General features: G+C 35.9%; 1 protein-coding gene, 1 long non-coding RNA gene and 1 pseudogene across 2 annotated transcripts; all 3 read right to left on the bottom strand.

The window, feature by feature from the left end:
• Window positions 1–555: 555 nt before the first annotated feature.
• On the bottom strand, window positions 556–1,545 carry LOC137736029 (putative pre-mRNA-splicing factor ATP-dependent RNA helicase DEAH5 pseudogene; annotated as a pseudogene).
• An 840-nt stretch (window positions 1,546–2,385) lies between these two features.
• LOC137737138 (lysine--tRNA ligase, cytoplasmic) lies at window positions 2,386–8,987 on the bottom strand. The gene is made up of 17 exons (XM_068476526.2): window positions 8,704–8,987; window positions 8,453–8,519; window positions 7,849–7,917; window positions 7,591–7,753; window positions 7,398–7,500; window positions 6,466–6,551; window positions 5,357–5,475; window positions 5,210–5,272; window positions 4,677–4,802; window positions 4,275–4,557; window positions 4,079–4,175; window positions 3,829–3,988; window positions 3,291–3,434; window positions 3,128–3,196; window positions 2,902–3,045; window positions 2,765–2,816; window positions 2,386–2,607 (listed from the first exon to the last, which is right to left on the bottom strand). The coding sequence occupies exons 1-17, from the start codon at window positions 8,778–8,780 to the stop codon at window positions 2,591–2,593; spliced, it is 1,839 nt and encodes a 612-aa protein (XP_068332627.2). The 5' UTR covers window positions 8,781–8,987; the 3' UTR covers window positions 2,386–2,590.
• A 3,027-nt stretch (window positions 8,988–12,014) lies between these two features.
• LOC137738205 (uncharacterized) lies at window positions 12,015–14,668 on the bottom strand. The gene is made up of 3 exons (XR_015954672.1): window positions 14,236–14,668; window positions 13,531–13,673; window positions 12,015–12,335 (listed from the first exon to the last, which is right to left on the bottom strand). It is a non-coding gene; the product is annotated as an uncharacterized LOC137738205 (long non-coding RNA).
• Window positions 14,669–15,286: the final 618 nt, after the last annotated feature.

The raw sequence follows: 15,286 nt of genomic DNA, 5'->3' as shown, positions 1-15,286 counted from the left end.
AGGCCCCTGCTAGACGCTAAACCCGAACCCACCGCCTGACTAGCATCTAATGTCTTTTATAACCTTGTACACACTTATATTTAGCATTTTCATATATAGCATGTATCACTGGCTCAATACAAGATAGTACCCACGTATTAAACCAATCAATACGATGACACTACTTATCCAGCGCTGCGATCAGTGGAGCGGAATGCACTTAAGAAGGTAGTACATATAAATATATAAGAGATCGTATTAAAGGCTATAGATACATTAAATAAAGATAAGAGGACCAGCGATGAGACTCAAACATGCATGCGAAGACTAAGCGAGTGGTATGTTGTCTAATTCCAATCCCATGCCATCTTCGACCATCATCACATATAGTACCAATGTCCAACGACTAACTTTTGAGGACGACTAATTTGCAAGTGCAAATTCATCTGGTCTCACCTATTATCCCTAATACCCACAACCCTTTGGCCCACAAGTGCTTTTTTGGGAGTCAAGTTCTTTTTATAGATAATTTCTCGTTAGATTTAGAGACTCTCGATCCCGTTCCATAAAGTCAGTTTATCCAATTATTGACCGAAACTGTAAAAAGTTCACAGAACACCAGGGTTTAGAACAATTCTTGGCTTTCTGAGTCTCGTAAGTCACAAACAGTGAATAAAGTTAGATGGTCTCCTTCGGGCTGCGAAAACTTGGCCTTCTTTTGATCTGCTTGGCTCTGTTTTTCTCTAGGCCTGTAGAAGATATTTCCTGCGTGAAGCATGGCAATGATGGTCACAATTTGATCATTGCATCCGAGGTTCGTACTGGCAAGCAGCATTTTCGACAAAGGTGGATCCAGAGGCAACAGTGCTATTCTACTACCCAATTTGGTCAGTAACTCCTCTTCATCCAAAGCTCCTAGACTTTGCAGCTGTTTCGTGGCAGACTGGAGTGCTTGGGGTGACAGTGGATCCATAAACTCAAAAGGTTTAAGATCATTGATCCCCATTGCTTTCATCGTAAATGTAGTATGCACAAAATTTGTTCTTAGGATTCCTGGAACTGCGGTAGGAGACATCTCAATGTGAAAAGCGCTCTCGGTGTAAAGGCAGAAACATTCCCCTACCCCTGTCAGCCCAGCGCTCCCAGCTCTTTGCTTGGCTGATGCTCGCGATGGTGGAGTTACGACCAGCAAATCAATCCCAAGCGCCGGGTTAAAATTATTTTGAATATCCCATCATGGTCAAAGAGGCTTCAAGCAATATTGGTTGCAACCACTTTTCTCTTCCCTGAAGGAGCAAAGCAGGCTTGAAAATCTTCGATTGCTCTGCTCTCGGCTGGGCACCATAAGCTGGTAGAATAATCAGTTCCGGAGCTTCGCCACCAACTACTTTCATCCTTTCATGAGCTTCATCAAGCATGATCATGGACTACTGAGACAGGTTTTTGTCACTCAAAATTTCCCTTAAAAGCATCAGATCGGTCATGTACTTGATCACAGTATCCGATCCAGTATAATCATCAAACCCAATACAGTACCCAACTTCCTCCCCTAATCGACAACCATATTCATCAGCAACCCTTTTGGCCACGGACGTGGCTGCAACTCTTTGTTTTGCCTGGCTTCTCTTTATCTATGACAATCGAATTAACTAAACAATTAAAATTTAAATAGAGTTGTACATTAAAAAAATTGTGTTTATCATTTTTCCTTTTATAGTATATACGCAACTATATTTTATTGTATTAAAAAGTGAGAAATCTAACGCAAAATTAAGTAATAAGTCAACCACAATATTTAAATGTCAAGCTCCCATTCAAGCACCGTTCTAAAAATCCCTACTTAGCTCTCCCTACGCCCACCTAGACACTAGGCGACTGGCCAAGGTCCCGAATAATCCTTAAGCATTTGAAAATTAAGAAATGGCATATAAATCTGCCTAACCCGCCTAGATTGCAATTCTCACCTAAAAAGAGAATATAAACTTTAATTTTTTATTTTATTTTTTAAATAAATTGGGCAAGCATTACCACATGCTTGTTTCCCCATGTTTTAATCTCTATCATTCTATTTGGCAATTTATACATCACAATACAATTATGTATTTCCTTAAATATAAATACACATTTGTTTATATATTATATCGCGTTTTTGCCAAAAAGAAAAGGAAAAAAAATAGTTCTAAATCTAGTTCAAAGATTTTCACTACAACTTCATTATGCTCAACAGATTTTGGCTATGCAATTAGGATATCAAACGAACCAACAAACAGAAGGTAAGAGAAAACACATACGGGGAAAATGTGAGGGATGAGATGAGACTATCGTACATGACGTGACGAGAGAGCAACTTTTTCTTTTCAGACGAAAGCGATCCATTCAAACAAACACACACACACAACGGGAGTTAGGGATAACAAAGTTTGGCAATTCATAAATATTAGTCGCATTCACTCATGTAAGTGTATTAATAGTTCAGACAATTATATATCTACGTAAAATACTTTAGATATAACAGTGAAAATCAAACCAAAAGTTACATCTCGCCATCAATAAGACCACCGCTTGAAGTCCGATGAAGCTACATAAAATCGATGGCTGAGTCCCGATAATCTCAAGCACCCAAAGTGGCTGAACAATGTCAAAAGAACAATGGTTAGCGCTCCATGTCTAAGTAAACAAATTAAACATAACATTCTTCAGCATAGCATAAACAGAAGCAGAGTTCAGGTCCACAAGGTTTTCTAAATTTTTTCCGGGAAAGTTACTCCAAAGGAAGAGTTGGTACATTTGGCAGAAGTCTCATCCTGTGGTTTCATAGCCGGGAAGAGTAGAACTTCCTGTCCAACCACAAACAATATATGGTGAGAAAAAATTCATACGTAACATACACAAGATTGGAGAGAGAGAGAGAGAGAGAGAGACCTTGATATTTTGTGAATCGGTTAACCACATACAGAGCCGATCAATGCCCAAACCCCAACCACCAGTTGGAGGTAACCCGTATTCAAGAGCTCTACAGAATGATTCATCCAAAGCCATTGCTTCATCATCACCTGATTGTCGGTCCTGAAACTCAAAAACATGTATCATCACAAAAGAAATTATACAATTTTCTATAAGATACCATAACTAAACAATTAAGTGATACCTTGAGTTGATCAGCAAATCTTTCGCGTTGTACCACGGGATCATTCAACTCTGTGTATGCATTGGCAAGCTGGAAAGCAAATGAAAATCATTCACAATCTTAATGACAAAGAAAAAGGTAGCCAATAAAGAAATCATTCAAATCTTCAAGTTGGTTGGCATACTTCATGCTTGTTGACAAACAATTCAAAACGTTCAGTCAAGCCAGGTTTCGATCGATGCCACTTAGCCAAAGGACTCATTATCTCAGGATGGTTAATGATGAAAGTGGGATTTACACACGTCTCTTCCAAAAAGTGCCCAACAAGCTGCATAAATAGAAAATGAAACAAAATGATGCACGAGTCATTTTCCATAACCATCACTCATTAAGATTCCAATCAAGTGACAAGGATTTTTCTTAACTGACAATGGAAAGAAAATATAGACATCTACAAGACATCTGATAATTCACCGGCAATAACTGACAAATTCAAACAAACTCCAGAGCAGGACAGATGCAATGACGCAATAAGATAGTCATGGGAATTCTTTTATGAACAAAAATTGTCATATCATAAATGATAACTGAAAATTGTCATCAAGACTAGATATTTGAGAAAAGCATAACATTGCATTGATTACAATGTCATTCCACCAGCACACAAAACCAGAGGTACGTGATTTTAAACAATATATAGGAGGAAGAAAAAAATGAGTTACCTTGTCCAACAAACGAGTTGTTGTTTCAGGAGGGGAACATTTGACATCAAACTTCTTGCACGCATCCTTAAGATATTGGTTAGCTTCTGCACTGGAGAGATTCTCTGGACTTATGTTGAGACCTGCAATCTTATTTAATTCCTCAACCATGTCGATCCTTCTGCAGCAGTAACAATTAAAACCACCAGATAAGTTTTTTTTAACATGTGTTTAAGCTGTAACATGCATGACCAAAATATAGTTTACAGACCTGAAAGGAGGAGTAAAGTCAATCTCAATTGGATCCTTGTCGAGCCCATTTGAATGATACTTGATTTTATACCCACCAGTTAGCTCCTTGACCATACCTATTTTAGACTTAATATATTAGCAAACAAATCCAAGTAGTCTCAACAGGGAAAGGGACAAGGAATCATTGTTCAAGACATGCATCATTTGAGCCATACCACTCAACATTTCCTCAGTCAGCGTCATCAAATCATTGTAGTCTGCATAAGCCATGTAGAATTCACAGGTAGTGAATTCAGGATTATGAGTCAAATCAATGCCCTCATTTCTAAATTGTTTTCCAATCTCATAAACACGATCCAGGCCACCAACAACAAGCTGCTTGAGATAGAGTTCCGGTGCAACACGCATGAAAAGCTTCATGTCAAGTTCATTGTGAAAAGTCATAAAAGGACGGGCAGCCGCTCCACCAGGAATCATATTCATCATAGGAGTTTCGACCTGAGGATGGGAGATGCAGAAGCAAACGACAGATATAAGGACACCAAAATGTAAGACACTACCAACAAACTAACATGAAAATGCAGTGAATACAAAGGTTAACGTGATGAAAGACTAACTTCCAAGAAGTCCAGATTGTCCAGGAACCTTCTAATATATTGAATGACTTTATATCTGATCTTGAATATTTGCCGAACCTCATTAGTCAATATTAGATCCAGATAACGTTGACGATAGCGAGTTTCCTACCAAGAAAGACAGTAAACACTGAAAACAACAAAAAATGAACAATATAAATTATAATGGGAATAACATAGTACGACTATTATTTACAAAATGTAAAAAGAACAAGTAAAAACAAATCACAATTTGACAAACAAACAAACAGAAACAAAGAACAAAAGGGTGGAACAAAACAATAGAGTAGACAGGACAGTAAGTCATTAAAACATCACCCCCACAAACTAAAACCTAACATAGAAATGAGGGTACCAGTTGACATCACATCAATAAATGGAAATCAATATTGCAAATACAAGCATGAATATTCTAGATAGACATAAATCATTAGTAATTCCGACCCCAAAAATTTAATCATAGTGTTCTCAAAGTTAGCAAAAATAAGTGTAAAAGTTTCATCATCAATTAATACCTGGTCTTTTAAAATGTATGCTTCAGGATTCCTGGGACTTCCTGGGACCCATCGATCCGTTTTCTGCAGAATTGTATGTTGTGGTGTCATGAAAAGAGCTCAGGTAGCGTAAACAAAGTCAAAATACAATCATTGCTCAGTGATCACCTTGACATTAGCATTATCAGAAGCAGGACCAGCTTTCTGTCTTGGCATCATATGAAGACAATGTGATAAGACTATAAATGATCTTGGGAAAATGGTCAGCTCCCCCCTCTTAGTCTTTCCTGTGAGATGAAAAGAGAAACAAATCAGAAAACTGTATAATTCAGAAAAACTAACAGTTCATAGTCCCAAACAACACAAAATCCAGCAGTGCCTTCATCATTAGATGCCTAAGGACACGTTATATTACAAGGCCCCGTTGAATTTAGAGAGAAACCAGTAAAGTTCAAAAAAAAAAAAAAAAAAAAAAAAAAATACAAATGTTCAAAGATACCAGCAGAAAGCTCAGGATGTGTTATGGTTTAGGGGCCTATAACTAAAGCTTCAGTCAACTAGACAGGAAGGCAGGAAAGCCAAACTTAATAGCACATTATGAGAGTGAACTTGGACGAAACTATCATTAGATCCACAACCAGTGAGACCAAAATCAAATCCACAATGAACGCAAGCACAAATCTTGTAACTCTGCCTATAAGTATGAGATTGAAGAAAATCAGCAATTTAAGATGAAAAAAATCCAAAGACTAGGCAACTATTCAGTATATCTTTCAGGATCACAGCAACCTTGTAAATCTTTTTCATTTCATCGTAGATTTAGAATCTTCGCCCTTGTCTTTTTTTAACCATACAAAAGTTCTCAACACACATACAAACATGGAATGACTAGCCAAATTGATCAATAATATACTTGAAAAAGTAAAGCAACTAAACATTTCCAATGCTTGGACACAGTGAACACCAATTCAGCGATTTTTTATCTTTTGGCAAAAAAAAATATATATATATATATTCCAAACTATTATAATCTATGGAGATGGGATTTGAACTCGGCTCAAGGGCACACTGCCCTGGCCAACTTGTTTAACTCACATCAGCAGTTCAGGGATTCAATCACATAAGTCTACAGCTACCCTTTACCCAGGTTGAAAAGAAAAGGCTTCTCATAGTTTCATTATAAATTGGATTTTATATTAAAAAAATAAAAAATGATCTCATTCCAAAGGAAAAATCACGACTAACATGCAAAAGGTAAGTGAACGGCTACTACAAACCTGGAAACCCAGTCACACCGACAATATCACCACGCTTAACACTAGAATGAAACTTAGAAAATTCAGATTCATCCAACTCTGATTTTCTGCATGAAAAATGAAGTCCTTTAAGTAATTTTGATAATGAAAAGTAAAAGAAATAAACCCAAGAAGGGATGTAATAATGTACTGAAAAGATTAACTCAACCACATTTAATGAGAAGCAAAAAGCTTGCATCTACCTAGACAGGGATAAATCCAGAATTTTCCATGGTAATGGCTGTCTTGCAATACTTAAATACAATAATCAGCTTTCTAATTTTGCAAGACTAATTTCTCTATATTATGTGATCACAGAATTTCACTTGCATAGAATTGGGGAATTAGATGGAAGACAAGAAAGGATGGACTGAATCAGTGGCTTTTATGTGCAACACAAAAATAAGTATTTGTAGCCAGGTCAAATTTTCATATAGTAATATGAGACAAAGCTGAAACAACTTTACCATTTCTTTCATTTCTTACAGGATTGCAAAAGTAGATACTGGGGAAAAAATCGAGAAAAAAAATATGAAGAGGGTAGATATTCAATGTAGTTGTTGTACCTAAAAGTGTTTAACTAGACATAATACAAATACAAAACTGTCTTTAAAAAGAACATTCATCCTTCTGCATTGGAACTCCTTATTTTTCATTAAGTTTAATCTCATAAAAAAATGTCTTGAAAAGAACATTCATCCTTTTGCTAATGAATCGATTAGTTATTAGATAGATCACATAGCTTGTAATTTTTAGTCCTTCAGAGTTCTGACAAAGAGAATCAAACAAAACCACTGGCCTCCAACTAAGAGAGCACATTTCTCAGTAGGAAATTAAACCACACACTTCAACAAAAGGAGGAGAACCAACTGTTATAAATATTCAAACAAGTGGGGGCGAGAACAATTTTATACCTTAAATCAGCCATGACTTGGACCTTCTCACCATCAGGTCCGCCACCATGCAAGTCATAAAAGAAGAGCTTAGAGCTGGAAGATCTTTTACTCATGATTCGCCCTTGCATAGGAGTAAAATTTTCAAATCAGCAAAGATAAAATGCGTGACAGATGATACCCTAGATAAATTTAAAACTGTAAATTTGAATACCAGCCAATGAAACAGTGATATCCTCAAGATGCTCCCCATCGTTTAAGCTTCCATACTTCTCTACATATTCATGTACGGTGATTGAACAAAAGAATTTATGAGGATATGGATTTTTATCTGCCTTCTGGGTAGCAAGATACTTCAGTCTATTTTCATAGTATTGCTGCCAAAAAAAAGTCATGATGCTCAGGTCATAACTAAGTAAGCTTTGAACCATTTAGATGGAAAAACTATAAGACAACACAAATTAGTGAGCACCGTTGGATCCATTTCGTCATCTTCAGTTGCTACATCTTTCTTAACTTGCGAGCTTGCCAAGGCAGCAGCCTGCGAGATAATTGCAAATTTATTTCATATAAGATTTCATAATCAAATACGGTGAGCACTTTCCTGAGCAATAAGCAATTACAAATTATCACTCAAGTGTATCCAGATTTCAAGTGACTAAATAGTATCAATTCACACTTTTATGGATCAAAACAAAACACCAAATATAGAGTTAATGGTAAACCAATACTTACATATGCAACAAAAATCAGATTCTTAAGTATCGCATAATGTAAATTTGTGAAAACAGAAAAAACCAGTATGGTGCATTGCGGTATCAACTCATCTCCAGGGTTCAAACATTGACCTTATACAACAAATTAATAACCAAAATATACTGAATGACCACGAAAACACTACGGGAACACTACTTGCATAAAATTAGATACACCACTCAGCCAAAATCAGGATAAGAAAACCGATTATGATGTTCACGCCCATTACCTATCGACATTCGGGACGGAACTGCCGCCACTATAACTAAAAAAAAAAAAAAGAAGTAACAGCATTGTCAGACAAAAGGTACCAGCTTTACCTTCTCCTCCTCTTTTCGGCGCCTCTCCTCTTCCCGCTGCTTGTTCTTCAACTCCTTCTTCCGTGCACTGTAAGCACGCCCACACGAAATTCAACACGATCAATACCAAAAAAACAAAAACTAACACCTTAAGCAGCTAAAACAAAAAACCATACGGATTAAAAGCAAAACAAAAAAAAAAGTAGTATGGCCGGACTTCGAAGGCAAACTTTCCTTTCTCAGGAACCAAACAGGGGTTATTCGGGACGTACTTTTTGCTCATAGCTCCTTCCGATTCCAGAGTCGAATCTGCGAGTGATTTCGGCGTTTCGTCGGACGTGCCCGCCATTGCAGCGATTCGGAACGAGGGTGGAAAGTGAGAGAGGGGGTTTTCTGGGGTTTCTTGTGCCAGTGGAGCTAGGGTTTGCCAACTGGGGTAGTAAAAGATTACAATCCGTTTCGGTTATATAGGGCGGGCAGCGTCGGAATAAGTTCATATTTTACAGTATCATATTTACTTTAGCTTGGTTAGAACGCAATTCGGATTGGGGATTTCACTTTATATATGACATTCGCTTTTTTATTTTTATGAAGTTGGATTTGTTTTGGGTTGTTTTATGCGCCCCACGATTATTGAATGCACACCGCATCCTAATTTATTATTCAATGGTTCATATAATTTAAATAGAAAAAATTGCAGCAATGGTCTATTAATTTTAACTTAATTAGAGCAATGGTTCATTAACTAAAAGTCTATTATCATTGGCCTCTCAACTCATCAAAACGTGCAGTTATGGTCATTTTTTCCAACTCCATTAAAACTTATGTCAAAAGGAATCGCATGTCATGCATGTAAGATTAAATTAAGGGGCAAATAAGAAAAATTGTATTAATGGTCCTCAACTTTGATTCAACTAAAGAAATAGTCTCCCAGCTTCAACCCAATTTGAGAAATGATCTCTCAATTTTAATCCAATTTTAGCAATAGTCATTCCAACATAACTTATTTTGATAGAATTCTAACGGAATTTACGAAAAGAACCATAGCTACACGTTTTAATGAGAATGGACCAATGGTACTGGATTTTTAGTTGAGAGACTATTGTTCCAATTTGATTAAAGTTGAAAGACTATTACTACAATTTATTCAATCTAATATGATATGACTATTTAAGCCTCATATTGTTTGGAAAAAAAAAAAAAAAAACCTGTTAATTTATGAATACGTCCCTAATCAATCTCAATATGTATTCTAAATTATCTTCTTTAAGGTATCAAAGCCATTCCAACCCTCCCATCATGACATAGAATCAAATGAGTGCAACTTACCTGTGCACCCCAATTCTAATTCCATATCAACAGTTACTACAAGTATTGCATAGAGGTATCTGATTCACCGCAATACTGCATAGAGGTATCTGATTCACCACAATATTAACATCAATGTGGAGCCAAAATAATCTCAAAGTTTTTGAAGGTGACACGTGGACTTTCAATTTAAAAAAACAAGACTGACCTTATTAAACAGGCAGGCATCCCACGCACAGCTCACCATCATAGGACATTGAAAAATTACTAATACACTCCCAATTGAAGACAAACTCTATCAAGTAAGTAATTCCAATTATATTTAAGTAAGGAAAAGTACCTTTATTTCCAAGATATTATTAACACAATATCTTGGAAAATTCTCACTAGATTAACCCTAAAATGGCCAGCCACCTCCTCTATAAATACCTCATTTCTCCACACAAAAATGGTGCGTATTTCTCTACACATAAAAACCCTAAACACTCCCTCTCCTCAAAGAGACTAATTTAGGCATCAGACATCTATTGGCCAAAACCCCCAACTCATTGTGGGAGCGTGAGATTTTTAGTCTTTGATCAAAACTGTTGAATATTTTGCAAATGCATTTTAATCAAGACTGAAAACGGCGGAAAATTGCATCGACAATTAACTTACCTGGGCAGCCCAATGTCAATATGTGTGCATTTGGTTCCTTGGAAAAAGGATTTAGATCCTCTCTCCGAACCCCTCATTGGGGATCCCAAGGATCAATGCATAGTAACCATTCATCAAAGATCGTGCGCCCACAATTTTTTCTTTTTGTTTTATATTTTTCATGCAAAACTGTACTGCTTTTCATTTAAAAATATAAAAAACATTCAATTGTGGCTGCACAATCTTTGATAAACGGTTACTATGCATTGATCTTCAGGATTCCCAATGAGAGGATCCGGAGAAGATCTAAATCCTTTTAAAAATACAAAGTCGCAGCCCACCGAGTTTAGTAATTTTTATTTTATTTTATGTGCATTTGGGTGAATGTGGTAACTCGGTTTTTTATTTTCTCAGTCGTTTTTCATCATCCACTCTACTGAACTACTAGCAAAATTGAAAAGTCGTGGAAAGGAAAAAGATTTGGGAAGGGAATAGCTGAGATGGCTGCATTGCGCATAAAAAGATTGCTTTTCAATTTATTGTTTACACTAACTTTACTAAAGGATTGAGCTTCAATATGCTGGATACCTATCTGTAATTGCATACATGTACATTTGAAAGAATTTTAAGGATTGTTGCTATTTTAATGTTTTAATTGCTTTGGATTGCGAAGAACCGCTCACAACAGCTGTACATTGGGAGTGTGATTGTGTTAACTAGGACCCTTATCTCCAACTAGTGTAGCAGCGTAATGAAATCATCTCAAGTTACTATATCACCAGAGTAAAAGTATGAGAACCTTGAAAGTTCACCATGCTAATAAAATTCACGAATTCTCCAACAGAATGGGCTTCCACTTTTCATTGGCAAATCAAGAGTTTGATGATAAAACGTAGCTCCGTGGGGATCATGATAAGCATGTTTAATGTGTAAATAGGGTTGTAAGTAGACAACACAATTATTTTTTATTTTGTTCCTTATTGTAAATAAGATTTCAACGTATATAAATGGTATAACCTATTTTGCGCGCACGCGCGTGTAACTTTTTACGTGTTTTATATGATTCTAAAACCTGCAGCATCACACGGGGGCCTTCCTTTAGTATTAGCACCAGAGCTGTTGCCCGCGCTTGGCCGCGGGAATGTCAGATGGATTATAAAAACACCGCATTAATGGATGCCCACTGAAGCCTTAAAATTTTAAAACCGTATAATACAAAAAGGTTTTACAACACTAAAAATCTTGAACTCTCGCATTTTGTTCCAAAATTATACACGCACTCTAAAGAATCACCGAAGTTCCGCATTCGTTGTAACCCCCAAGGTAGACCACCCATCCTGGCCAATACCAACACCCTAATCTCTACTAATTATCTCTACTAACTAATAAAACACTCATTGTCAACCAAAATTATATGAAATTACCAATTTAACCCTCTAATTAAAATAGAACATGAATAAGAAATATAGAGCAAAAATGTAATTTCACACAATCAAATTTTGCTGTTAGTCATTGATAGAGAGATTAAAAAAGACCTCTCTCAATGTTATTGTGTCATAGTAATAATTTATATTACTTCTTTTATTGTAACGAAACCCATAGTAGTTTGCAATATTCAAACACTTTTAAACATTTTGGATTAGAACACGGGCAAATGAAAATATAAGTTAATGCAAAATCTTTAGCACATCAACTTGCAAAATATTTGCAATATACTGAGATCTATCACAAACAAAACAACGTCAAAACCAAAACTACTAACTCCCCAAAAAATCGAAATCAAGCTTAAAACACTTAAATTAGGAAAAACAGTTGGAGAAGCAACAACTGACATTATTTTCCAAAGCTTTTCAAGGTTGGCAATATAATGCATATGCTTCCCAGGAGCTTCAACATGAAAGCTTCATAAATTGATGAAATGGATTGGAGCAAAAGTAATTTGAATGCCTTCTTCTTCGTTCTGACAACCAAAAAAAAAAAAAAAAATTTAAGATTAGATATTACAAACTGATGTACACATAATAATAGAATTGGTGTCAATTTCTCCATGTTATAGCAATACCTCATAACAAATCGTCGGCAAACAAAATCAGTTTAAGTTTTTGAATTAAAAAAGCCAAAACACATTTTCAGAGAGTCCATTAGCCAGACAAAATCATAATAGCCAATAGCAGACAAATCCAGAAAAGGATAGAAACAAATAGAATCATTTAAATTTTGTATGCTGTTAGTTTCTCAAGTAACCTTTACATATTCATGCAAATTATGCATGTATTGGGGCGCTTTAAGCAGAATAGTAGTGTATTATTCAGAATTTATTTTCAAATGATCACAAATGAATCTCCCACTATTCTACTTAAAACACTATTATTCTACTCAAAACTAAGTGAAAATTGCGTTGTTTTTATAAAAACATTGAAAAACATATGAACTCATGCCCAACTTTGATTAATCCATCATTCATAGATGACTAATTCAACACTAAGAGTTGATAAGAGAACATTGGAAAACATATGAACATTTAATGAAGAATTTTCCAAAACCCACAACTAAAACCCACAAATTTAAACGAAAAACTCTATAAAATCATGAAAAATTTAATAAAATCAGAGTATATATCAGAATTCAGAAAATAAGTCGGAGGAAAACATTAGATTATTGAGCAAGTATTAAATAATGGGTTCACCATATTTATAACTCAATAAATTCAAAGAAAACTAACGAAAAGTCCAAAAAAACTTCCCTTTTAATGAAAAGCCCTTTTTAAAGGTATAGTGAATAGTACCAGAAATATGTATAAATGTGATTTTTCGTTAAAAGTGATCAGTACGGGGAGTGTTTTGTTAAACCTCCCTAAATTCAATCCAACATCAAAATTCTTTGAATTATATAGTTAATCCTATATTTTTTGCTAATGAATATTCAAAGTATTTGGTGATAAAATAATGCATAACAGAATCAATCATCAATTCATTAACAACTAAAAATAATATTCATTAAACCTACAATAGTATAAATCTATTCAACAGAAGTTAAGAGAACTAATAATGAATTTGACCTACTATTTTATTTGTATATTCGATTTTTAAATTCAGTGTCTATAAAATTTGTTCAATGGAAGCAAAACACCCAACTCTATCAAAATTCAGTATTACCTTCAGTTTGGGAAGGCTGGATTCTCACCTTCTCTGGGGCCTGGTTCTCTGGAAATCGTCATGAGAGAAGGGGTGAAAGAGAGTGTTTGAGTGTTGTATATTGGTACAAAACCAATTAGATAAACATCTTCCAACGGTGCAAACTGAAACTTGAACAAATCCAGAATAAAATGAAAATAATTACAGAATATAGGAACAAACCATACTTTGTCAAATGACATATTCAAGCTGCATATAAACATTTCCAAGTAAATTCATATCTCAAATCAAAAGAGAATAGAAGAAACCATACTTTTATACAATATCATCAATTAACTCAGAAATATTTCTTAATGCTAGCTAAAGAATTATCAAAATCTTCATGGAAGATGTAGTTCACATCATCATCAACATATCTAGCATTTTCTCACTCCCAAATCTTTATAAATTTTCACGCACAAATTTTTTTTCTTTTTCAAGAAAAAGTGAAGCTTTTCACACTATATCTATCATTTTCATAGGACCCAATAAGGAAGAGAAATGATTTTTTTGGGTGCAAATTATGGAGTTTCTTTCACTCTTTCTCACGCAATTTAAAACCCATCTCAATGAACTAAACAAAAAGCTGTAAAAAGAAATACCCAACTATTAAGCCAATTTCTATATTGTTGATAAACGATAGAATAATTTACGTTAAACTCATCTTATTATAAATTTATGATTTACCGGCACAGCGAGCGAGGGAGTTCCAGCGGCCTTCGCCGTGGTTAGCAATGTAATTCATGAGAGCTAGGTCTTCCTCAACAGTCCAAGGCCCTCTTCACAGGTCCATCATCTGATCCTCAGCTTCCTCATGATCATGAGAGCCAGTTTCATTGAGGATTTCTGCCGAGACTTGTGATGATGGGCTGTTGCAGCCTCTACTTCCTTTCGCCATGTCCATCTCCAGAACATCAATTCTCCAAATGGACACACAAAAAAAGGGTTTGCTTAATGCTTTCCTTGAAGAAAAAAAGGTGTGAGACAGAGAGAGACGAACCTTCTTGTGGTGACCAGGAGTTCCGGGCTTGAAAGACAGCTCGAGAAAAACCTGTTCTGGAAGCCAATCGAAGAGAGTGGAAGGAGAGAGATACCCCCGGTTGCCCCAACTTTTCCAGCTTCCTTCCGTTCCCAGAGGAGCAACACGTGTACATCCATACTCCCTCCCTTCCTAGATGACGAGCACGCATACGAGAAATTTTTAGGTGTGCCGGGAACACCATGCCACGTGGTGTTCCCTCACACATAAAAATTCAAATTTATTTATTTATTGAAATAAAAAATTGAAGTATATTCAAAATTTGAATTTTTATGTGTGAGGGAACACCACGTGGCATGGTGTTCCCGGCACACTGAAAAATTACTCCACGCATACAGCCAGCCTCATTTCTATCTTAGGTGACCAACACGCGTACATGATGGGTAAACCAGTAAATTCACTGCGCAAAATGGAAAAAAGGGCTGCTATTAAAGAAACTGGAGGGCATTTTCGCCAATTCACTGTTAATGAACACTGTTTTTGTGTTGGGTTTTAGTATATGTATAATGTACCCTAAGATTTTGCACCGTGTATGTTGTTCCAAATGGAAAACCGTCATCAGCACGCACATCTCATGACGACACATTTAATCAGCAGTTCTTCAAGTTACGTCTAGTTCACAGACATGTGCTGCACATGACTAAGGTTGAGTGACATTTTCATATGATGTAGTGTGTCGATGGTACTATGTAAGAAGAA

This window comes from Pyrus communis, chromosome 13 (assembly GCF_041283825.1).
Source record: "Pyrus communis isolate YQ-2024b chromosome 13, ASM4128382v1, whole genome shotgun sequence".
Taxonomy (NCBI): domain Eukaryota; kingdom Viridiplantae; phylum Streptophyta; class Magnoliopsida; order Rosales; family Rosaceae; genus Pyrus; species Pyrus communis.
The sequence above is the reverse complement of the archived record's forward strand: the minus strand, read 5'-3'. Positions and strand labels throughout refer to the sequence as shown.

Bases quoted from the DNA above. Each gene is read 5' to 3' on its own strand.
- LOC137737138 (XM_068476526.2), bottom strand. From the start codon at position 8,780: ATGGCGGGCACGTCCGACGAAACGCCGAAATCACTCGCAGATTCGACT. The intron at 4,176-4,274 runs GTATGGCTCAAA...AGTCTAAAATAG, and splicing joins GACTGAGGAAATGTTGAGTG to GTATGGTCAAGGAGCTAACT. The intron at 3,989-4,078 runs GTCTGTAAACTA...TTACTGCTGCAG, and splicing joins GACTTTACTCCTCCTTTCAG to AAGGATCGACATGGTTGAGG.